Source organism: Malania oleifera, chromosome 8 (assembly GCF_029873635.1).
Source record: "Malania oleifera isolate guangnan ecotype guangnan chromosome 8, ASM2987363v1, whole genome shotgun sequence".
NCBI lineage: Eukaryota > Viridiplantae > Streptophyta > Magnoliopsida > Santalales > Ximeniaceae > Malania > Malania oleifera.
In genome coordinates this window covers 20,204,857-20,229,859 of record NC_080424.1, presented here as the reverse complement: position 1 = coordinate 20,229,859, position 25,003 = coordinate 20,204,857, and the positions used below count along the sequence as shown (strand labels likewise).

The 25,003-nt window shown below is 39.8% G+C and overlaps 1 protein-coding gene across 1 annotated transcript in view; it reads left to right on the top strand.

Moving 5' to 3' along the window:
• The window catches only part of LOC131161513 (uncharacterized), a 39,095-nt gene extending 14,497 nt beyond the window's left edge, over window positions 1-24,598 (top strand). The window contains exons 3-4 of the mRNA XM_058117328.1: window positions 23,949-24,097; window positions 24,176-24,598. Of these exons, the coding sequence (XP_057973311.1) occupies window positions 23,949-24,097; window positions 24,176-24,271 (245 nt within the window). The 3' untranslated portion in view covers window positions 24,272-24,598. The remainder of the gene's footprint in view (window positions 1-23,948; window positions 24,098-24,175) is intronic.
• Window positions 24,599-25,003: the final 405 nt, after the last annotated feature.

The following is a 25,003-nucleotide window of genomic DNA, read 5'->3' as shown; positions in this document are numbered from 1 at the left end:
AAGACTAAACAAAAAACCAAGGAAATGCCCAAGAAAAAAAAAATCAACCAGTCAACATGTTCCTCCAATCTCTTTGCCGCTCTTGAAAGCTTGCCTCTTTGAAAAATTCATACCTGACACACCACAAAGAGACCAAATACTTTATTTTTTCCCAAATCAACATCCGATTTAATTTTTTTTCCTAGAAAACATCCGAGTATTATGTTTCATCCATAAACCCCATAATATTGAGAAAAAGCACTTCCATAAAGTTGCCCTGTCCTTTCTTCTACCAAAACCCGTGAAGGATATTTCTAAAAAGTTGTCCATCGAGGGAGGACAAACTGAACTTTCTCCCATAACACCCAAAAGCATATTCCAAATATTCCAAGAAAATTTACATTGCAAAAGAAGGTGAGAAGTTGTCTCAGAGTTCTTGTAACAGAGCACACATACACCGGGAGAGAGAGCCTTCATATGTCTCCTAATTTGCAACAAGTCATTGGTATTTTTCTTATTAAGCACAGCCAACCAAGTGAAAGGCTTTATTTTAGAGTAAACCTTAGCCTTCCAATAGTAGAGTATAGTGAGAAAAATAGTTGGAACGAATCAAAAGTTCAAAACAATATTTACAAGAAAAAACACACTTGACCGGTCCAAAGACCAAGAATGAAAGTCCCTCCCTGAAGAAAGATTACCCCCACTCAATAAAGATAGCAAAGATGTTCAACCATCTCCCTATCGTTCAAAGGTCTCATAAAATGAAGATTCTAGAAAACCAAAGGACTGCTCCATTCACCAACAAAAAAAGAAATGGCTTTATTTTGTTTAGAACTTAGATGAAATAGACGATGGGAAAGAAGTAGAAAATGGTGCATTTCCCAGCCAAGGGTTTCTCAAAAATCGAATATGAGAACCTCTCCCCATCTCAATTTTATTGTGAGGGATGAAAGAAGGATAAGTTTGAGAAATGGATCTCTACGGACTCCCCAAAGAGCATCTTAAATTAGCGTTGGTATCCTACTCCTCATCCATCCCAAATTTACTTCTTATTACTTTATGGTAGAGGGATAATTCTTCTGGAGGGAAGTGCCATAGTCATTTAACTAGAAGACCGGTGTTTTTAGACACCAACTTGCCAAGAACCAAACCCCCCTCCTTTGTAGATCTACAAACTTCATCCAACTCACTAAATGGTTCCTCTGACTCCCCCTCGTCAGACCAAAAAAACTCTATCTTGATCCTCTCGAGCTTGCTAGCAATCCCATTGGAATCTTAAAGTTAGACAGGAAATATAATGGGATGCTAGCAAGACAAAGCCTAAATCAAAGTATTTCTACCCCCAAGAGAAAATAGGACTTCCTTCCAACCATCTATTCTCTTCGTCATCCTTTCCACTACCGAGTTCCAAAAATTTGCAACTCTAGGGTTACCCCTTGCACCTAAGTATGTCAAAGGTCAATCCAAAATACCACACCTCACTTCTTTAGTCTGCTTCCTAACACGCTCGACTGACACAGTCATAGCTGCTAAACCACTCTTTACCATATTGATTTTGAGCCCAGATACCCCCTTCTCGAAAATATGAAGAGTACCCAAAATACTCCTAAAAGAGAGACCGTGATCATCTACATAGAAAATGGTGTTGTTAGCGAACTGGAGATATCACTACCCTCTCTCTTCCCACTTCTACGTTGCTAACTGAACCCCTCCCCACTGCCCAATCTACCATCCTACTCAAAACGTTTGTTAAAAGAACAAACAAAAAACAGGATAAAGGGTCTCCTTGTCTAATACCCCTCGAAGCGCCAAACCAAGATTTAGTCTCATCATTAACAATTATCGGAAACCACACATTAGACAAACAACTCCTAATCCAATGACGCCAATGCACACCAAAACCCTTTCTATTAAAAAAATTATTCAAGAAACTCCAACTCATTATATCGTAGGCTTTCTCAAAATCTAGTTTAAAAATGAACACCTTTTTCTTATTCCTATGAATATCCTCTACCACCTCATTGGTAGCTAAATAGTATCCGCTATCTGTCTCCTCCCAACGAATGCACTTTGAGCACTAGAGATGGTATCATCGAGCACCACACTTAGCCTATTAGCTAGGACCTCAGTAATAATCTTATACACACTAGAGACCAGACTAATAGGTCTAAAATCTTCCACTTTATTAGAATTAGATTTCTTCGAAACCAAGGCTATAAAGGAGGAATTAATACTCTTATTAAGGACTTTGTTATCAAAGAACTCGCTAAAAACTTTCAACAGATTCTCCTTTACTATATCCAACGTTCTTGAAAGAAAGCAATATTAAAACCATTTGGGCCTATTGCGTCATCCCTATTCATCCCAAAAACCACCTTCTAACTTCCTCCTTATCAAAAGGTCTCTCTAACCAACACATCTGAACAACAGATGTAGGATTCCAATCTAATCCCTTTATCATCAGCCCTCAATGATCCTCCTCCGAATACAAGTTTTGGAAGAAGTTGGTGATAACACAAGCAATATGACATTGATTATTAGATACTATCCCATTCCCTATTTCTGACTCCCTAATCAAATTCTTACTTCTTTTCCCATCAGCTAGTCTATGAAATAAAGAAGAGTTGCAGTCACCATCAACCCATTTGAATTTGGTCTTTTGTCTCCAACTCCTCATTTCCTGAATTATCATCTCTTTTAGCTCGTTTTTTTAGGGAAACTCTCCTAATCTCCTCACTATCTGTAAGATTACAATTCTGCTCCTTCCTATTCTGTGAAGTTAACTTGCTCAAGATGTTAGATTTTCTAATTCTGATGTCACCAAACACCTCCTTCTTCCAAACTTTCAACTTCTCCTTTAGATGTTTCAACTTTCTTATGAAACGGAAACCACCCCACCTCCTTTCCAATTCCTCTCCCCAAGAGTGGCCAACCAAAGGCTTGAAGGTTGCGTGATCCAGCCACATGTTCTCAAATCTTAAAGGTGTTAAGACCCCGAGACACCTTTCTAGATTCCAACAGGATCAGAAAATGGTTAGACGTAGTCCTCCTAGGAAGAAGACAATGAGAGGTTTGGAAATTCATCCTCCCACTTGTCGTAAAACAAAAACCTATCAAGTCTGGTAGCCACCGCTTTAGCCCCCCCTTCCAGACCAAGTAAACAAAGCATTCCCTAAGGGAATATCTCTTAAACCGTAGTCTCTGATAAGCAAATCAAAATTTTGCATGCTAGCTATAACTCTACCTCCTGCTTTCTTCTTGCTAGGGGAATCTCACTGCATTAAAATCACCTCCCATAATCCACTTGGGGGAGCAAAAACCAAAAACATAATACAACTCTTCCCAAAAAAGAATTCCTTAGAGTTGGTCTATTATGCCCATACACAGAGGAAACCCACCATTGACCCTTCCCTCTCACTTCAAATAACACAGAAAGGGAGAAAAAACTGGACAAAGTGTCCAACTTGGAAATATTTTTAGAATCTCATATAACTAGGGTGCTACCAGAAGCACCGCACGAGGGTAAGAACTCCCACTTTTATCAAACTCCTCTTCCTAAACCCCCCTAGTCCTTTTACATTCCAACAAACAAGCTTCATAATTTAACTCACTTACCACCCATGCCAACCCCTTTTATGAACTCGTAATTAATAGACAAAGCTAGATTTTAAGCTCTTTTGGGCTTTCTTTTCCTTCTTTCATAATTCCTAGGACTAAGGTCCACTTTCACTGGGTTTCCAGCATGATATAAAGGCTCCAACCCTAGGTCCCTGAGGAGTTTAAGCGGGTCTGGATTGTCTCTCTCACCACCCTCACAACTAAACCTACGACCCTTCCTCCTATTAGAATCCTCCTTAAGGCATAAATTTTTCTGAAGAAAGAATGGGTTGGGTAGGAATAGGTAGAATACCTTTGCTAATTCTAGACGGGCTAGGGTCCTCCTCCATATAAAATCACCCATCCCAAAATAGTCCCCCCCAACATCACAAGAAGGATTAATAGAATTATCTATAGGAGAAAAAATGAACCCAACGCCACTATTAGAAGGCATAGGCCCCTCAACATTTAAGACTCTCAAATGATCAAAGTTGTAATTAATGAGATTAATACCTGCTTGAGCATTTTTAGGAGGCGGTTGAAGGCAATCTCTGTCCGATTGTTGTGATATTGTTACCGACTTAACACCTTTAGCCAACTCTTCCCCCTTATTCTCTTTACTGTAACTTTCTGATTGACCCAAATAGATGAAACTATTCTCTGGTTCCTGAGATGTAGCCTCTTGCCTCATGATTACGCTACCACACCTTTCTAGACATTTTGGAATCTTTGATTTATCCAAAGCTTCAATTGAGAAGAGCTCATACACATGTCCTCAAATTGCCGAATCTGTTCCAAAAGCAAACCATTATTATCATCAAACCATCTTTCAGTTCAATATCGAAGTCCTCTAAAATACGCTTCTGTTTGGCCTCACAAAGTTATGTTGTATTTTCCACAACGTTTTGAAGGATCTCGTTTTTTTAACCACTTCTATATTTGAAGATTCTACATTATTTGCTACTACCCTCTTCCTTTGAAGTGAGAGGTCAACAAGAAGTTTTACTTTTTCTTGCAATGTTATTTGAGAATCCCCCTTGATTGGCAAAGGACTACAATGTTCCATCTTGTTGGTCACTTGTGCCTTTGGCAAGTGAGAATCATGTATATCTCGTGGAATCTTACTCTAACTAGATTTTTCTTTCTCCACCCACCTTAGGCCTATTGATCCAGCCCCCTTAGAATTAGTTGGGCTTGCTAGGAAAATAGGCTTCAATACAAGACCTCTTGGCCCACAACCTAATAGCTTAAGCTTTTAGGTGAAGTGGTAATATAACATGGTGTCATAGCCATGGTTGCTTGGAGGTCTTGGGTTCTAGTCTTATTGTTTGAGTTTAATGTAAGTTTGTTAAAAAAATTAACGTGTTCCTATTATGGGTGTAACGCCCCGACCCGCCACGTGGGCCTGGAGTGCTAGGAAAATATAACATAAAAAAAAATACTCTCTGATGCCATAAATAAGAGGGTCCGACCCCGAAGGGTTCATGGTCACCCTTTCCATAAATAACATTCAATAAAGCAGCAGAAAAAGTTTCATTCTCAAAATACGATACCAGAGTTCTAAGTCAATACTATTACATAATTACTTCTAATGTTTCTATTATAATCCCAAAAAGATAACTTGACCATAGTCCAGTACTTACACGAGTATGTACAAAAAGGACTCCCAAAAACACTACGCTCTAGAACCCACTAGAACGCTAGGTCCGGTTTCCTGCATGACCTGAAATAAGATTTGTATATTGGGGTGAGACACTTTTCAGTAAGTTGGATCAGATTACATCAGTGTGTGACTACATGAGTTTATTCCAACTGAAAACAATATTAAGTTTAACTAAAATGAATTACGCAAATAAAACATTCTCAACCTTGTAATATAGAAGATATATATATAATTCTTGCAAAAGATAGTGTGGCTCATTACAACCGAGAGTTTTCGAGGTTGGGGTAGGATACAGGCCCATACACTGTAAAATTCCTCTGCTCAGTACTCAAAACTGTAACTTCACCCATTTTGTTTTTAAATCATGTATATGCATATCGAACTTCTCCCTGCCTTGGAACACCACATAAACACCATTTACTTCCCCCATGGTACGGGTTGTGCGGTTCGTAGACCCGATTTAGCTTTGGTGGCCCACCAGTGTAATCACTTCAATGTTACAAGTCTGCTTTGGTCAATCCCACCCTGGATCAAACGCTAGAGCCAGTGACCAATCGACTTTTCAGATACCCACCCTTACCAATAAGGTGTGGTTGCACTTTATCACCCACTAGCAACGGTACCGTGCTTCCATAGTAACCAATTCCTCAGGTGGTTCATACATCATATATACAATTTATAACGAAAGCACAATAACCTATTTTCAATCCATAAAGCATTTAAGCAATTCCAGTATTTTTCACAAACCATCCATTCAACGGCATTACCAGACATTCACAGCCCTCGGTCTTAAACGATGCTCGTTTTCCACAATTCTTGAAAACAATTTGGAACTCCATTTTCCATATCTCGTATCGATATTTCACCAGTTCAGTTCATTCACATTCACCATCTCATGTCACACTCATTTGATTAAATATGCTATAATATAATAAACGGTTTGGAAAATATCCTTTAATTTAAAAACAAGGGTTCAAACATCCCCAACCTTTAATATAATAAGAATATTTAAGTTTAAAGAAATATGGAGACCAAAACCCAAAACCCTAATTTTCCCAAAACCATAAAATACAGTTTAACTGGTTTAGATTTTAAAAGTAACTGATGTATGACAAATCCTTTTACTTGGCTCACAAGAAAGCCTATTGAAAACCCCAAACTCCACTCCCTACGGCGTTTGTAGTTTAAAATCCTGAAACCACATTTTTCTCAAATAAATCCACACAAACTCTAGATCAGCAACCATTAATCATTTCCTAGGCATTCCTATTGTTTACAACAACCATAAAGTCTTAAAATAACTTACTTACCCCGATCTTGGAGTAACGCCCGAAATGCTCAGATAAAAGATTTGTTCCGCTAGACTTGTAGAGAATCTCCCCTAGACCCTCGTAGTAACTTCCGATCGTTGAATCTGGCAACGAGCGGCGAGAAATTGTAGAGAGAGAGAGAGTGTGCGCGGGTTAGAGAGAGAGAGAAATTATGTTTCTTAATGAAGAAGCAAACAAAATTTCTATATATAGACCCCTTGACCCGGTCAAATTCGTCGATGAATGGCGCCTTCGTTGACAAACTACTGAAGGCCGTTCATCGACGAACGAAGGGCTTCGTCGACGAACTCTAAGCTTGATATTTTCACCATTCTAAATCTCTTCGTCGACGAAGCTCTGAAATTCAGTGACGAAGTACTGAAGGGTCTTCGTCGATGAACACTAGGGACTCATCGACGAAGCTTGCTGAAATCCCCTTCTTATTATCCCTTTCCTTTGTTTCTCATTTATTTCTTTATTTTCCAAATTTGGGTCTCTACAATCTCCCCTCCTTATAAAAATTTCGTCCTTGAAATTTGCCAACTAACGCCAATTACCTCTTTATCTCATAATCCATCTTTACTGAAGAATCGGTAGCCACCCACATAGCGGTCCCGTCCCAAATTTATTACCTACCCTTACTTATGGTGGAGGAATACCGTGGTTACATACACTGTCTCGGGAGATAACAATATCCATACAAAACTCTCTCGAAGACCAAACATACATCAAGCTATAAATAAACCTACTCTAAACACTATACATATAAACTGACACTTACTTACTGCTCTACTCACCTGTTTAGCTCTGAGCATCTCTGAATAACTGTGGATACTTCTGACATATCTCTGACTCTAATTCCCATGAAGCTTCCTCCATTGCGTGATTACGTCACAGTACCTTTACTAAGGGAATTCTTTTTGTATGTAACTCCTACTCTCTATAATCTAGGATCTGAACTGGTGTTTCCTTATATGATAATGTTTCCCCGAGCTCCAACGACTCGTAATTGATTACATGTGAAGGTTCTGAAACATACCTCCTAAGCATGGATACGTGGAACACGTCGTGAATCCTAAACAATGCAGGTGGTAATGCTATCCTGTACGCCACTGAACCGACTCTCTCCGAAATCTCGAACGGTCCGTCGTACCTAGGGCTTAGCTTCCCCTTTTTTCCGAATCTCATCATCCCTTTCATTGGAGCAATCCTCAAAAATACGGCATTACCTATCTCGAGCTCCAGCTCTCGTCAGTGAGTATTCACATAACTCTTTTGTTGACTCTGAGCTGTCTTTATTCTTTCGTTGATAACTGGGACCTTCTCTGCGGTTTGCTGGACAAACTCCGGCCCTAAAATCTACCGCTCACCAACCTCGTCCCAATACAACGGAGATCGGCATCTCCGACCATATAGTGCTTCATACAGTGCTATCCTGATGCTGGCCTGATAACTGTTGTTGTAGGCAAACTCAACTAATGGCAGATATCTTATCCAACTACCACCGAAATCCAGTACACACGCCCATAACATGTCCTCTATGATCTGGATGGTCCTCTCTATCTGACTATCTGTCTCCAGGTGAAACGCTGTACTGAATGTGAGTTGAGATCCTAACGCTTCTTGAAGACTCTTCCGGAATCGCGAAGTAAACCGTGGATCCCTATCTGAAACAATAGACACTGGTACCCTATGCAATCTGACAATCTCCTGAACATATAGCTCTGCTAGCCTCTCCATGGAATAACCGACTTTAACCGGGATGTAATGGACTGTCTTCGTCAATCTGTCAACCACAACCCAAATTGCATTCTGCCCGTGAAGTGTTGATGGCAAACCTGTGACAAAGTCTATGGAAATGTGCTCACTTCCATTTAGGGATAAGAAGTGGTTGCAACGGTCCTGTTGGCCTCTAGTGAGACCTGCTTGCATGTCAGACACTGCTCTACGAAATGGGCGATCTCTCTTTTCATATTAAACCACCAAAAGGATTCCCGCAGATCCCTGTACATCTTCGTATTTCTTGGATGTACTGTGTAGAGCGAACGATGTGCCTTCTTTAGGATGACCCACTTGATCTCGACGTCATTCGGTACGTAGATCCTGGTATGGAATCACAACATCCCATCATCTGAGATGTTGAAATCCGGTTTGAACCCATTTTGCACTCCCTCTATAACCTCTACCAGCTTTGAATCTTTCGTTTGAGTTGTTCTGATCCTTTCCCGTAAGGTTGGTTGCACCACCAAGCTAGCAATGAAAGCCTGATGATTTCCCTCCTCTAACTCCACGCTTAACCTTTCCAGGTCCATACCAATCTGATGCTGAACACCCACTGCTGAGACTGACTCATCCACTGACTTCCGACTTAGAGCATTAGTTAGCACATTAGCTTTTCTTGGGTGGTAACTAATGGTACAATCGTAGTCCTTTATCAGCTCCAATCATCTCCTCTGCCTCATGTTCAACTCCTTCTGGGTGAAAAAGTACTTAAGACTTTTATGATTAGTAAAAATCTCGCACCTTTCACCGTACAGGTCGTGCATCCAGATCTTCAATGCATACACTACTGCTACTAATTCCATATTGTGTGTCGGGTAGTTCTTCTCGTACTTCTTGAGTTGACGAGATGTATAAGCAATTACCTTTCCCTGTTGCATTAGAACACACCTGAGACCCTTCTTAGATACATCACTGAAAATTACAAATCCACCATCCCCTGATGGAATGGTCAAAACTGGTGCAGTAACCAGCCGTTGCTTCAGTTCCTGGAAACTCTGCTTACACTCATCAGTCTATTCAAACTTTACGTCCTTCCTCGTGAGTCGTGTTAATGGACCTGATAGTCTAGAGAACCCTGCTACAAACAGTCGGTAATACCCTGCAAGACTCAAAAAACTCCTGACCTCCTGAACATTTTTCGATCTCGTCCAGTTCGCTACCGCCTCTACCTTACTTGGGTCTACTGATATCCCTTCTCTGTACACTACATGCCCCAGAAATGCCACTTGTTCTAACCAGAACTCGCACTTCTTAAATTTCGCAAACAACTTCTTCTTCCTGAGCACCTAAAGTACCAACCTCAAATGAACTGCATGCTCCTCGGGACTCCTCGAATAAACCAGAATGTCATCAATGAAAACGACCACAAGTTGATCCGGATACTTGTGTAACACCTTGTTCATCAAGTCCATAAATGCTACAGGAGCATTGGTTAATCCGAAAGGCATAACCATAAATTCATAGTGGCCATACCTAGTCCGGAATGCATTCTTCGGTACGTCCTCCAATTTCACCTTCAGCTGATGATACCCGAATCGCAAATCAATCTTAGAGAAGACCTGTGTGCCCTGTAGCTGGTCAAACAAATCATCAATTCTGGGTAACGAGTATCTGTTCTTCACTGTCACCTTGTTAATCTCTCTGTAATCGATGCACATCTTCATCGACCCATCCTTCTTCTTCACAAACAGCACTGGTGCTCCCCAGGGTGAAACATTCGGTCGGATGTAACCCTTATCTTGTAGCTCCTATAGATGCTCCTTCAATTCCCTCAGTTCTGTTGGAGTCATACGATACGAAACTTTTGAAATCGGTGCTGTGCCTAGAGTCAACTCTATAGCGAACTCCACCTCACGATCAGGAGGCAATTCCGATAAGGCCTCTGGGAAAACATCTGAGAACTCCCTCACCCTAAGGATATCCTCCAGTTTACATTCCTCCCTTGGTGCCTCTTTTATGAATGCTAAATAAACCTGGCATCCTTCTAGAAGTAATCTCCTCGTTTGCATGGCCGAAAAGATTCGTGGTGCAGAGCGCACACACGACCCAACAAATATAAATTCCGGCTCTCCAGGAGGTCGGAACACTACTTCCTTCCTATGGTAGTCAATACTCACATAACTGGCCGCTAACCAATCCATACCTAGAATAAGATCAAAGCCATGCATATCAAATATAACCAAACTAGCATGTATCATTCGCCCTTGAATCTCTACTGGATAGTCTCGGATTACTTTATTACACACTATCCCTGCCCCTGTCGGTGTGACCACCTCTAATTCAACATCTAACGACTGTGGTTCTTCCCCGCACAACTTAATGTATTCCTGAGAAATGAAGGAATGTGTTGCACCTGAATTGAATAATACAGTGGCACTATTTAACAAAAGGGAAATAGTACCTGTTACCACGTCACCAATGTTCTCAGCATCGCTAGGAGTTAAAGAATATACCCTCGCCTGAGTCATACCCCTCTGGTTTGCACGTGGTGCCTGACTACCACCCCGATACTGCTGTTGTGGAGGTGGAAAATTCGACAGCGCACGACACTCTCGCATCTTTTGTCCGGGCTGATCACACCGGTAGCAGTCGCTTGGTCCATCGCTGTATTCTCCTGAATGCCACTTACCACACCCAGGGCAAACAAGATGTTATGTGGTACCCTGAAATGCCCTAGCACCCATATCCTGATGCTGGCCTCTGGCGTGCCCATACTTCCTCCAAGAATCCTGTCTCACACTTGAATACGAACTAGAAGGTGCTGGCCTCTTCTTTGGAATCTGAACCTCTGTATCCTCTTGTAGGCTCTCTTCTGCCACGGAGACCTTATCCACCAGCGTAGTAAAGTCCTGAATCTGCAATATCGCCGTCTGCTTCCGGATCGTCTTCTTCAGACCCCTCTCAAACTTCCAAGCTTTCCTCGCCTCATTCGGTACCATAAACAGAGTAAAGCGAGACAGCTCCATGAATTTGACGGCGTATTGCTGTACCATCAGTTGCCCCTGAGTCATGATCATAAACTCCTCCATCTTCGCATTCTTGACCGTGACTGGAAAGTATCGCTCAAAGAACACCTCTCTGAAACAACCCCATGTCATCGCTACCGGCACTAATCTCTGTGCCTCGAGCAGCTTCACCGATTCCCACCATCTCTCGGTTTCTCCTGTTAACTTGAACGCCGCATAGAGCACCTTCTCCTCATCTGTGCAACATAAAACAGCCAAGATCTTCTCGATCTCCCGAATCCAATTCTCTGTTCGGATTGGGTATGTACTCCTTGCGAAGGTAGGAGGCTTCAGTCGGGTAAACTAATCGACAGAACCTCCCAGCTCAGTCATGGGACAGTCCTGCCTTCTAGCATTCCGCGTAACCTCCGCCATAAACTACTGGTCGAAGTCCCGAAACGCTACCATAGAGTCACTGCCACCCTCATGGGCAGCTCCCTCACTGCTACTGCCTCCAGCATTGGCAGTATTATCTCTGGACTCCATCCTGAAGAGACAATTGGGAAAATTGTTTAGGATCTTAGTACCTTACATATCTGCTATAACTACGATACTATAAGACTTATTTTAATAACTTATCGTCCCCAACGAAGACATACCCTACCAATTTAATACTCTAATTCTAACTCAAGTTCCGCCCCTCCATTCGAAAACAAAACTGTCAATAGATTGCCGTGATTTTATGAACCCGTCGACTGATCCAGAAAAACATAGAAGTCCGCGAATAAATTTCTGTTTCCAGGCTTACAGAGCAAAACTCAACATTCCTATTCTACTCGTTCCTATCTTCCTATACTCTGGTATGACCTCCTAACCTCACCTAACCAAGTCTACAAGATCTAACAACCTGGTTAGCTCTGATACTAACTGTAACGTCCTGACTCGTCACGTGGGCCCGGAGTGCTAGGGAAACATAACATAAAACAAAATACTCTTTGATACCATAAATAAGAGGGTCCAACCCCGAAGGGTTCACGATTGCCCTTTCCATAAACAACATTCAATAAAGCAGCGGAAAAAGTTTCATTCTCAAAATACCATACCAGAGTTCTATGTCAATACTATTACATAATTACTTCCAATGTTTCTATTATAATCCCAAAAAGATAACCTGACCATAGTCTAGTACTTACACGAGTACTTAAAAAAAGGACTCCCAAAAACACTACGCTCCAGAACCCACTAGAATGTTAGGTCCGGTTTCCTGCAGGACTTGAAACATGATTTGTATATTGGGGTGAGACACTTCTCAGTAAGGTGGATTAGATTACATCAGTGTGTGACTACATGAGTTTATTCAAACAGAAAACAATATTAAGTTTAACTAAAATGAATTACGCAAATAAAACATTCTCAACCTTGTAATATAGAGGATATGTATATAATTCCTGCAAAAGATAGTGTGGCTCATTACAATTGAGAGTTCCCGAGGCTGGGGTAGCATACATGCCCATACACTGTAAAATCCCTCTGCTCGACACTCAAAATTGTAACTTCTCCCATTTTGTTTTTAAATCATGTATATGCATATCGAACTTCTCCCTGCCTTGGAACACCACATAAACACCATTTACTTCCCCCATGGTATGGGTTGTGTGGTTCGTAGACCCGATCTAGCTCTGGTGGCCCACCAGTGTAATCACTTCTATGTTACAAGTCCACTTTGGTCAATCCCACCCTGGATCAAACACTAGAGCCAGTGACCAATCGACTTTTCAGATACCCACCCTTACTAATAAGGTGTGGTTGCACTGTATCACCCACTAGCAATGGTATCGTGCTTCCATAGTAACCAGTTCCCCAGGTGGTTCATACATCATATATACAATTTATAACGAAAGCACAGTAACCTGCTTTCAATCCATGAAGCATTTAAGCAATTCCAGTATTTTTCACAAACCATCCATTCAACGGCATTACCAGACATTCATAGCCCTCGGTCTTAAACCGGCATCTCGTTTTCCACAATTCCTAAAAACAATTTGGAACTCCAATTCCCATCTCGTACTGATATTTCACCAGTTCAGTTCATTCACATTCACCATCTCATGTCACACTCATTTGATTAAATATGCTATAATATAATAAACGGTTCGAAAAATATCCTTTAATTTAAAAACAATGGTTCAAGCATCTCCAACCTTTAATATAATAAGAATATATAAGTTTAAAGAATTATGGAGACCAAACCCCAAAACCTAATTTTCCCGAAACCACAAAATACAGTTTAACCGGTTTAGATTTCAAAAGTAACTGATGTAAGACAAATCCCCTTACTTGGCTCACAAGAAAGCCCACTGAAAACCCCAAACTCCACGCCCTACGGCGTTTGCAGTTTAAAATCCTGAAATGACATTTTTCCCAAATAAATCCACACAAACTCTAGATCAGCAACCATTAATCATTTCCTAGGCATTCTTATAGTTTACAACAACCATAAAGTCTTAAAATAACCTGCTTACTTTGATTTTGGAGTAACGCCTGAACTACTCAGATCAAAGATTTGCTCCGCTAGACTTGTAGAGAATCTCTCCTAGACCCTCGTAATAACTTCCGATCGTTGAATTTGACAACGAGAAGAAATCGTAGAGAGAGAGAGTGTGGGCGCGGGTTAGAGAGAAAGAGAAATTATGTTTCTTAATGAAGAAGCAAACAAAATTTCTATTTTTAGACCCCTTGACCTAGTCAAATTCATTGACGAATGGTGCCTTCATCGACAAACTACTGAAGGCCGTTCGTAGATGAACGAAGGGCTTCGTCAACGAACTCTAAGCTTGATATTTTCGGCCATTCTGGATCTCTTCGTCGACGAAGCTCTGAAATTTAGCAACGAACCACTGAAGGGCCTTCGTCGACGAACACAGGGGACTTGTCGACGAAGCCTGCTGAAATCCCCTTTTTATTTTCCCTTTCCTTCTTTTCTCATTTATTTCTTTATTTTCCGGATTCGTGTCTCTACAATGGGTTTTATTCATTGTTTGTTTATCTCTCCACATGCAATCATGCTACATATTGGGGGGGGGGGGGTTAAGGGTTGACATACATTGTTGACCCATAACCTAAGAGCTTAAGATTTTAGGTGAAGTAGTAATCTAGCACAGTCTTTTTATTAATGATAAATTTACATCAATGAAGCATGTTGATCTTCATTTCTTAAGAAATCAGCAAAATAGTTCTCCAATCTCATCATGGTGGATAGGAGATGAATTTGATGTAACTTCCTTACTTTCCACATATAAATTTCCTTGGTAGTTGCTTATGCATGGTTTTAGAACCTAGACCAGTGACGAACCCGATGAAGCCATTCAGTTGGCCAAACCAATTAGACCTGTGGTCAAACTGGTGGTTTTATTAGTGATGTCATCATTGTATAATAATAAATGTCTCTTATGATATAACTACCAATTTGCTGCTACTAGTACTACTACTACTACTACTACAATCATCAAAGATAATATTACAAATATGTGGTCAGGCTCATAATTAACAATCAGTTAATTATAATAAAGAATAATTTCTGAAAATAATTTAGATAAGTTTATAACTTTTTATTTTATAGAAGCCTTCGTTGACATCTCTGGGTTGAAGCCTCCAAGCCTCTTTGCTTTCAAAGGCTTGAAGGTTCTTCTTTCCTCAACATATTGCTTCTATGAGCATGCGGCGATGCTTTGAGTGTGCCGGGATGCTCTCCTTCCTCATGAGTGTGTGGCAATATGGAAGCTAGGGTTTCATGAGAATTTGCTCTCTCCTTTCTCATGAAACAATTCTCTCTCCTTGTTGAGTGTACAATGATATGGAGTCTTGTATACTGGTCATGTTGTATTGGTCAATCCAAACGAAGGAAAATCCTTTGATTTGTGCATGGACAAGGTCGTGGAGTTCTCTTCTTTGCTCAATCAAGAACAACATGGTGCACAACAGATGGGTTAGGTTTTCTAAAGAGGCTGTTTCTTAGTTTGCTAATGGGTTGTTAATGTACGTTCGGATGGAAAGTGGGGACAAAGGTGGGAAAGTTTATGGAATTGGGGTTGGGATGGAAATGAAGGAAGTTTTCAGTGTTCATTCTTGATTATGCAAAGGGAAAGCGTTGGCAAAACTTTCCAAACGACTTCTGTGAGATTGCGAAGGAATTTCAAATTTCGGAAGGAATCTGAATTTGTAGTTGCAAATGACCCTTCAAGTCTCTGATCGTTGAGTCAGGTGGTGTTGGAAGGTAAAAAGGGCAAATGCGTGGGTTATGGTAATCAATCTTGCTTTGGAAATTAGGGTATGGTGTGTGGGAGAGAAGATCAGTGCTGTAGATGTGGAGGTGTGATGCAATTAAAGGAACTTGGGTTTTCAAGTCTGGACCCATCACAAAACAACCGAAATTGTTCGACCAGAGTGGCAAGGAAGCTAGGGTTTTACCAAAAGCAACGATCTTCCCAGATCCAGTTAGGGTGGCGTTTGGGGATGAGACTACAAAGAGGAATGTGTTGGGTGGTAGTTTTCTAATTTTGGACTTGACCCAAATAATAGAAAAAAAGGTAAATATTTTTTAATAAACTGAGCCACTTATTTGATTAGGCCCAATTTTTAAGGAAGTTTGAAGTGGGCTTAAAGGGAGGTTCTAATCCTTTGGGCTTCCTGCAGATGGGCCAAGGTGGTAGTCAAGCTTATGTTTTGGATAATATCCAGGTACTTCCTCACTGGAAACCAAAAATAGGAAGGTCCAAAATTCTGTTCTTATATCTCAAAAGCCAAGAATTGGGAAGGAGGACACTATACCTTTTGATAATACTTTACATTCCTAGTCTATAGATTCCTAAGATATGAGTCGAATTGATCAAGTTCTGGAACAAATTCACATTAGCAGCAAGGAAGATTTGAAACAAAATTGTGGTGATAAAAATGCAACAAGTTTAGAAGAGGGATTAGAAAGTGATGTGGAAAAGAGTAAGAAATTAGAAGTTGCTTCAGGGGGGAGGAAGTTTGATGGGTTTTGTCTTAATTTTAACAAATTTGAGGGACAAGGTTTATGCTTGTCAGAGGGCGACTTGTATAGGTGCTAAAATGAGGAAGGTTTTTGAAGAAAACAGAGGAAAATTTGGTGAGTTAGTGGCGAAGTTATTAAAAAGAGATTCTAAAGGAGAGCTTAGTATTGTGGATGATTTGCATGCTTAGGAGGCTAGGTGTAGTTATGAGGTAACTATAGAAAAAGAGGGAAAGAAATGGGGCTTTCTCTGATTCATAAAGTGATGATAGTGGTGAGTTTGATTGTGGTGGGAGGCTATTGTTGGATGAGATTCGAGAACAATATGAGTATCTTCTTGTGAAGAGACTGGGGATTTATCTTATGTCCATCCTCCCCCTTTGGAAGGACTTGGGGGAGTTTCTATCTTAGATAATGACGACTTGCTTATCTATTTGTAGGTATGGACTTTTTGTATACTTGTGGTGGAGGTTCCAAAGAAGGACTTAGAAGCACAAGATCTTTTTGGATAAAATGGGCTTAAAGTTGACTTTTTTTTGGAGGAAATGAAGTGCACATGATTTGTCTCAAAAGTTGAAAGTTGAAGGGACAAAGGGAATTTGCGAAATTGAAGAGCTCAGTAAATTATGATGGAAAGGGGTTGAAAAGGGGTTTCCTTGGTCAACATTGTGTAGTGTTATTTGTTAAGGGGTTGACTAGTGTTTTTCGTTTTTTTTTTTTTTTTCCCTTTTTTCTTTTTCTTATGAGGTTTTCTTGTTTTATTTGGTGGACTCCTTGTCCCTGCACATTGTATCTTCCTTTCTTTCTATCTAATATAGCTTCTTTTTTTTATGAAAAAAAAAGAAAAAAACCTTTTTATTTTATAAAATATTATTAAAATTTATTAATTAGTAAGAGATCATATTTGTTCAAATGATGCTTGATTTCAGTAAAAAAGGGTTTATTTAAGTTGTGCTAGGCTAACATGAAGGCATGGGTAAGGAAGGATAAATAAGTTAATTATATATTTTATTTGTTGACGCAAGCTGACTTTCTGTTGGTCTGGTGGCAGCAATGATACCTCTCTAGTGTGAGGTGCAGGGATAAACACCCGCCTGATGCAACACTAGTTCCAGACGGGTTGATTCCGGTATGGCCCAAATATGGCTTACTAGTGTTTCCTGGACTGAAGAAATGACTGGTTCTGGTCTGACCCCCTACCCCCAGTCCGACCGGATTTTAGAACCATGTTCTATGAAACCACTCAAAGTTGTGGCCTTGATTAGCAATCCTAAGACAAAAATTGCTTGGCCCATACCTCCAAAGTCCCTAATTTCCAATTTAGGAACAAACAAATCTTTCCTCTCCCAATAATGAAAATGGGTGTTTGCCATTCTAATGAGGCATGTGAATGATATCAGAATGGAACTTGGAAAGAAGATTTTTAACATTTCTTTGCTAAGTGTTCTTAATGTATATATCATTTATGGGAAGAGTAAGTGTGGACTAATGAGTAATGAGGCAAGGAAACGAGTTTGGAATTGGATGTGGCATTTTTTGACAATAACCTCTATGGCTTAAAATTTATAGATTGTTTATATTCGATTGGACAATAACCTCTAACTCTTTTATAGGAGAAGGTAAGAGTCCATATATTAAAACTAAGGAGAGACAACAATACAAAGGAGAGAGCCTATAAAGGCTAAACTGTACAAAACAAAACAACTAGAAAAATTAGCTAAATCTCTCGAGGGATATGGTCTCTGATGTCCCTGCCAATGCTACTTATAACTTCACTCACATTAGTCTTCAAAGGTTTTTCTATTTCTAGCACTCCAGGAATATATATCTGCAAAGAAATTTTATTAGAGAAAAACTGGGCATCAAGAAGATGCCATACAAGTACAGAGAAAACAATAAAAAACTAAAACAGTACTCAGTAACTGAATTACATCTAGGAAATCAAGAATAACAGAGAACTCCCTCTTAGGCATCCCACTATGCCAAATAGAGATCGTAGGAATCCAATTATCTTTGACAACCTGCAAAGAAAAGACCATCCCATTGAATGCTTTTCTGTTCCTTTATTTTAGATCACCTAACAGATAGCAAGGGGAACAAGGGAAAGAGCTTTTCATGTGAGCTGGTTGGTGTGGATCCCTTTCCAAGCCCAAATCTCACTCTCTACTGAAGCTGCAATGACCCATTTCTAATTGACCAAGGAAATGGCCAAGCTCCGGAGATTCCTCGTTCAGGGGCAGTGCAGTAGGATGTTGTCCATATATTCTGCTTCTTCAAGGTGCAGGAAGCACATATTCACGGTAGAGAAGCCCTTTCTTTGAAGATTGGCAAGGATGAGGATCTTTTCCAGAGCAGCCTCCCAGGTGGAAGAAAGCAACCTTGGAAGGGGCTGCTGTTTTTCAAATGGGTTCCAAGGAAAAGAGCTGATGCACTCGTGGGTAGCTAAGGCGATTATGTTGACTTGAAAGTGCCCTTCTTGCTCAGGGACCACTTGGGATTATTGGAGGAAGGTTGGCTCTGAACAATGTAAAGGCTGCTGTAAAAATCAACCTTGGTAGGGGGATCTTCTCTCTTGAGCATAGGGCAACTCTTATTCAGGCCTGTCTTTCTAGCATTCCATTGTACTTCTTGTTTGCTTTTAAGATTCCAGTGGTGATTGCTAGTAAGCTTGAGAGAATTATAACAGTTTTCTTGTGGTTTGATGTGGGGAGTTGTAGGGACCATTTAGTGAGCTGGGTGGAGTTTTGTAGGTCTAAAAGGGAGGGGGTGCTGGGTCTTGGTAATTTGGTGTCTAAAAAAACAACTTCTTAGCTAAATGGTTATGGCGTTTCCCTTTATAAAAAAGATACTTTCTGTGGCATAGCATTATAAGAAGTTTGGTTGGATGAGGATATCAATGCTAGTTTGAGATGTTCTCTGGGGATTCTGTGGAGGTCTATTTCTCATATTTATTCTCTGTTCACTTACACTAAATTTGAGGTGGGGAGGGGTTCCTGGATTCATTTTCGGAAAGACCCTTGGCTTGGGAATGCTTCTTTTTCCACATCTTTCCCTCGTCTTTTTAGATCGAGCTCTGAATCGAATATAATTATTTCTTTCTTTCTTGGTAACTTGAGTAGTTCTCTGGTTTCTTCAAATCTCCACTTCCAGAGATCTCTGAATGATAGGGAGGTGGTAGAGCGGTCATCCTTGTTGTCCTTATTGAATAATTGCAACCTGTCCTCGGGAAGGGATGTTTGTTCATGGTCTTTGGATCAGTTGGGATGTTTACTTGCAAATCTTTCTTTGAATTCTTGATCTATTCCAACTTTTGTTTTCCTATCCATCCTATATTTTGGAATGTCAAATTTCCCCCTAAAATCAAAGCTTTTACATGGTTAGTTGTACCAATAAGTTGCTGCAGATTAGGAGACCTATAGAGGGTGTCTCCAAATGCTTGCATGCTCTGTGGAATTTGAGATAGCATCCAATTTTCTTCTGCATTGCAAATTTGCTTGGAGGATTTGGAACAAACTGTGTGTTATGATGGAAGAGAATTGGGCTTGTACTCCTTTGGTGGAAGATTTGTTAGCCACTTCCTTTGCAGGGTTTGGAAGGAGGAAGGATAGGGCAGCTTTGTGGAAGTGTGGTATATTTGCAATCTTATGGGTTTTATGGCTGAAGTGTAATGCTTGGGTATTTTCTAGGAAAAAGTTAAATTGGCACTGGTGTGGGAAAAGATTCAGTATATGGCTTCTTTGTGAGGACAGGGTTTGGTATTTTTATGGGAGCTAGTTTTCTGGATTTACGAAGAGATTGGAGGAACTTGCTGGTTTGATGATTCTATTTTTATTGTTCTTAGGCTTTTTTTTTTCCTCTGATTTGCCCCAGATTTTGACCAGGAGATATCTTATTCTCCCTCTCATGTCAATGCTTTCCTTATTAACAAAATTTCTTTTGCTATCAAATAATAATAATAATAAGAATATCAATCTCCCAATCGAAAATATTCTTGATTAAGGGAATGTTCCGAACAGTCCCATGGATTGGGCGTTCCCAGTGTTGGCAAAATGACAGAATTTTTATCATAGGCAAGTCTATATATAGAAGGGAATGAAGGGCTAAGTTGGGAGCCAGCAAATGCGATGCCAAGAAAGCACATCCTCCCTGCTTCCCTTGCTGAAATGGATGTGAGAAAAGTTCTGCCACCCTATTCTGACGAATTTCCACATACTTAGCCATTGGGCACCTCTCTAGAGGCCTAACTCTCATGGTGAAGGCCGCATGTAGAGGCAATTATTTCCCATCAGAAATAATTTTTTCTCAAACATGAACCTCTAAACCCACTTTCCCCAGAGTGCCTTGTTAAAAGTAAGAAGGGATCCAATGCCAAGCCCTCCCTTTTGCACAGGCTGTTTTTTGACAACCTCCATCTTGCACCTTGATATTTGAATTCCTCTTCTATGTTTACCCAAAAGAATCTTCTTTGAATGCTTTCCAGTCGATTGGCCATTGCACTAGGGATGGGAAACAAAAACAAAACAAACTGGGAGATTGGCTAAGGTGCTTTTGCAGAGTGAGTCTACCACCCTTGGATAGTATATCCTTTTCCAACCGGCCAGTTTCCTTTCAAATTTGCCAACTGTAGGATCTCAGACACGCTGTAATAACAATATCATTCACATACACAACAAAGAGGATTCTACTTGATGAAGTATGACAATAAAACAGAGAGTGATCCACTGCACACTTTCGAAGATCATACTCAAGTACTACAATGCTAAATTGACCAAACCATGCTCTGGGAGATTGTTTTAAATCATAGTGTCTTTTTAAGTCGATACCCTAAACCTGAATCCCCCTTAAGCCACATACCCAAATGGTTGCTCATATAGACTTCATCCTCAAGATCACCATGTAAGAAGGCATTCCTTAGATCTAATTGATGCAAAGGCTAGTGACAAGTGGTAGCCAAGGAGATGAACATACGAATTGATTTAAGTTTGGCAACCAGAGAAAAATTGTCAGAAAAATTCAAACCATACACTTGAGTATACTCCTTAGCAACAAGACGTGCCTTCAGATGAGCTATATAACCATTAGAGTTGACTTTCACAGTGTGTATATTCAGCGACAACCAACCACAGACTTGTTAGGAGGAAGAGATACCAAATCTTAAGTACCATTGTGTTGTAAAGCATTCATCTTTTCAACCATTGCATTCCTCCTCCATCCAGAGTGGGTTAAGGATTTCGAAACGGATTTAGGAAGGGCAATAGATGATAGAGCAGTAACAAAACAATAATAGGAGGGTGATAAGAAGTCATAGCAAATATAGTTGGGAATGGAATGTTGGGTACATGTGCGTTTCCATTTTCGGACAGCAATGGGAGGATCAACATCATGGGAAATATGATAATTAGATGAGGAAACCAAAGGCTTGGTAGTAAAAGCTAGGGGGGACTCTCTTCCTTGGAGTTGTTGTTGTGAATACACCTGCAAATTAGGATGATCGAAGCGATGAGAAGGACACGAACTACATGGAGACACAGGAGGTTGATTGGGCAAGGATAACAAACTAGAATTCGGAAGATTAGGCAGAGGTAGAGACTCATTGAGATGAGAAGCACTTAGGGACCGAGTGTAGTAAGGTGTAGACTCAAAGAAGGTAATATCTACAGAAACAAAAAAGCGATGCAACGTAGGACTATAGTTGTCAAATCGAGATTTGAATTGTGAATTGAAATTCCAATTTTTGGAATCAAGAATCAAGAGTCGAATTGAATCGTAAGATTCAATACAAATTTCCAAAATCAATTCTAAATCACATGCATATATTGATATACAAACAAGAAGAAAAGTAGTAAATTATATTTAAGTTTTGACAATAAAAAAAATCATATTTCATGTGTACGCTTTCCCTAAAAAAATGAAAAAGCATGGGATAATATTTGAACAGGCAGACCAAATTGGGTCTTTATTTTAGAACAAAAGGCATAAAATATATGAAATAACTTAGAACAATATTTTATTAAATATAGCCAAGTCATACTTGAATAATCATTCACAAAGGTTGTAAGTACCACTAATCTAACTTGGGCACAACTCTACTAGGACCCCAAACATAAAAAATGGACTAAAATGAAAGGGCTTGCAGCCCGTTTATTGACTTGGGAAGTAAAAGGGACATGATGATGCTTTCCCAACTGACAAGACTCACAATCAATACTAGACACATAACTCCAATCAGGAACTAGATGTTTCAACTTTTCTAATGAAGGATGATCAAGGTGACAATGAAGTTGGAGAGGTGTGGCAGCAGTAGTGCAGCCGGTAGAAGGAGATTGCGAAAGTGATAAAGTCCACTAGCTTCATGCCCTTTGCCAATCATCTTCCTCATCTTCAAATCCTAAATAACCACAAAATCAGGGAAGAATGTTACTGAACAATTCATGGATTTAATAATCTTACTAATGAACATAAGATTGAAAGGAAACATGAGAATATACAAAATCGAAAAGAGAATTAGAAGAAGTGGGATTTACAGTCCCAATTCCCTTGATGACAATAATGGATCCATCAGCAAGAGTATCACAAGGTAAATTTGTAGGATATTGAAGAGTAGAGAAGAAACTAGGTATACTTGTGATATGATCAGTGACAATTGAGTTATAACCCAAGGACTAGGATGAGAAGTACTAGATGACAGGCTTGCTGTGGAATTACCTGTTTGGGCAAGAGATGCAATGGAAAGAGAAGCTTGTTGTGACACTTGATACTACTAGAGTTTGGAATACTTTTCCTCTGACATGGATATGATACATTACCTGTTTGGGCTAAAGATGCAATGGGAAGAGATGCTTGTTGTGACACTTGATACTGATGGAATTTGGATTACTCTTCCTCTTACCATCTACATACAATGTCAGTGCTTTGGGAGAAATGCGACATTAACATTATAACGTTCTAACAATGACATCGTATGGGTTTGAGGCGAAGTCCAGTTTCACTATTATACAGAAAACAGTTTTAATTTGAGGAAAAGAGGGCAGATCTTTCAATATCACAGAAGAATAATCAATGCCTCTTCTTTATCACGCTTTCAATTGAGGAGAGGCAATAGTTATCAATGAGTTGCAGTAATTACTTTTCACAAATTTTCAATCAGTCAACAAATTTACTTCTTTTGTTGTAACCTGTTTTTAGGTCAACTCAAAGTTTAAAACCTTGCTCTTAGAATACCTGTTGTCCCCTTTCATCAGGATTTATAATTCTGATAACATCAAATATGAATCAAGATTTGAGTTCTTATTTCCATTAAAATTTTGAGTTTTAAGCTCGAAAAACTCAGTTATCAAATTTGTGCATGCTGCTTTTTCTTCTCCCACTGATCCGAAGAGGTAATGAGGAAACATGTAACTTCACCTTACATTTATATTTAAGGAGGCTTGTGGGTAGCATGGTGTGGTGTCAGCTGGGATTATTGGAGCCCTTGAGGCTTTGAGTTTGGTTGGCTAGAGTTTGTTGCAAACATGCACAACTGTTGTTTTATTTGTTTATTCAAGCAAGCTTGTGCACTGCATGAAGCATATTCTGAGATTTCCGGCTTATTAAGGTACTCATGAATAATTCATTCTAATTTGGGTCATGATGTGATGCAGTGGCTGGTGTATATCTTGCTGAGAACATCAATGTTTTCTTGGGTAAGAACTGGGAAAGATTTGCTGGACAGAATTATTTTGATTCTCATGGACTTTTTCTCTCAGTACTCTGGTCTGGGCCCCTTCTCGTCATTGCAATTGTAATCTTGGTCAGTATTCACAATCACTCCCTTTTGTGTTTTTTCCCATGCTGATTTCTTATCTGGGCATATTCTTTCCTCTTGCAGATAAACACCCTCTTGACCTTGTGTCAACTAATCATCAGGTGGAAAAAGGCCGAGCTCAGACACCGTGCAAGGCTCTCTCAGAGCAAGCAGGATTGATTTCATATGTTCACACTGGTTTTGTTAAGTTAATCACTCCAGTTTTTTGGGAATTAGGAAGGTTTCTTTTTGAAGTAAATGCCATTCTCAGCATCTCTAAATTTGGGTGTTCCTTCTCGCTGGGTGGTGTTGGGATTCTGTCCACAAGCCAGAATATGCCGTGTAGAAAAAGGGTACAATTATGTTACATGTCCAATACCAAATAGGATTTACCTTTTGAACACAAAAAAATAAAAATAAGATGAAAAGAACTATTCTGTAGCGTTGTATCCCAGTTCTATTTCTCATGCTGTGTTCTTTGGCTAATTCAATTCACGTGTTTTGTAATTGAGGAATTCTTCTTCTTCTTCTTCTTCTTCTTCTTCATCGTCCTCTTTTTTTTTTTTCCTTGATTATTTTAAGATTTTGTTCTATCAACTAGATGTAAACTTTTGTTGAGAGTGGCTGTCCAATTCATTAGGAATGCATTTGTTTTTGATGATTTGATTAGTGTAAGTTAAATTAAGATAAGTATAATTAGTCTATTTTTAGTGCTGACATTGGCTTTGTATCTGCACTAGCTAATCGCCAAAAACTTGAGTTGGCAATTGCACATCCTTGCAGTTGTTGTTGGGCCATCTACTCATTTGCTATGTTCCAGTATATGGTGTGTGGAATTTTCTCAGTATGACAATTATGGCAGTAACATCCAAACAATAACGTTTCCTTAGCTGAATGTCCATAAAAATTTTA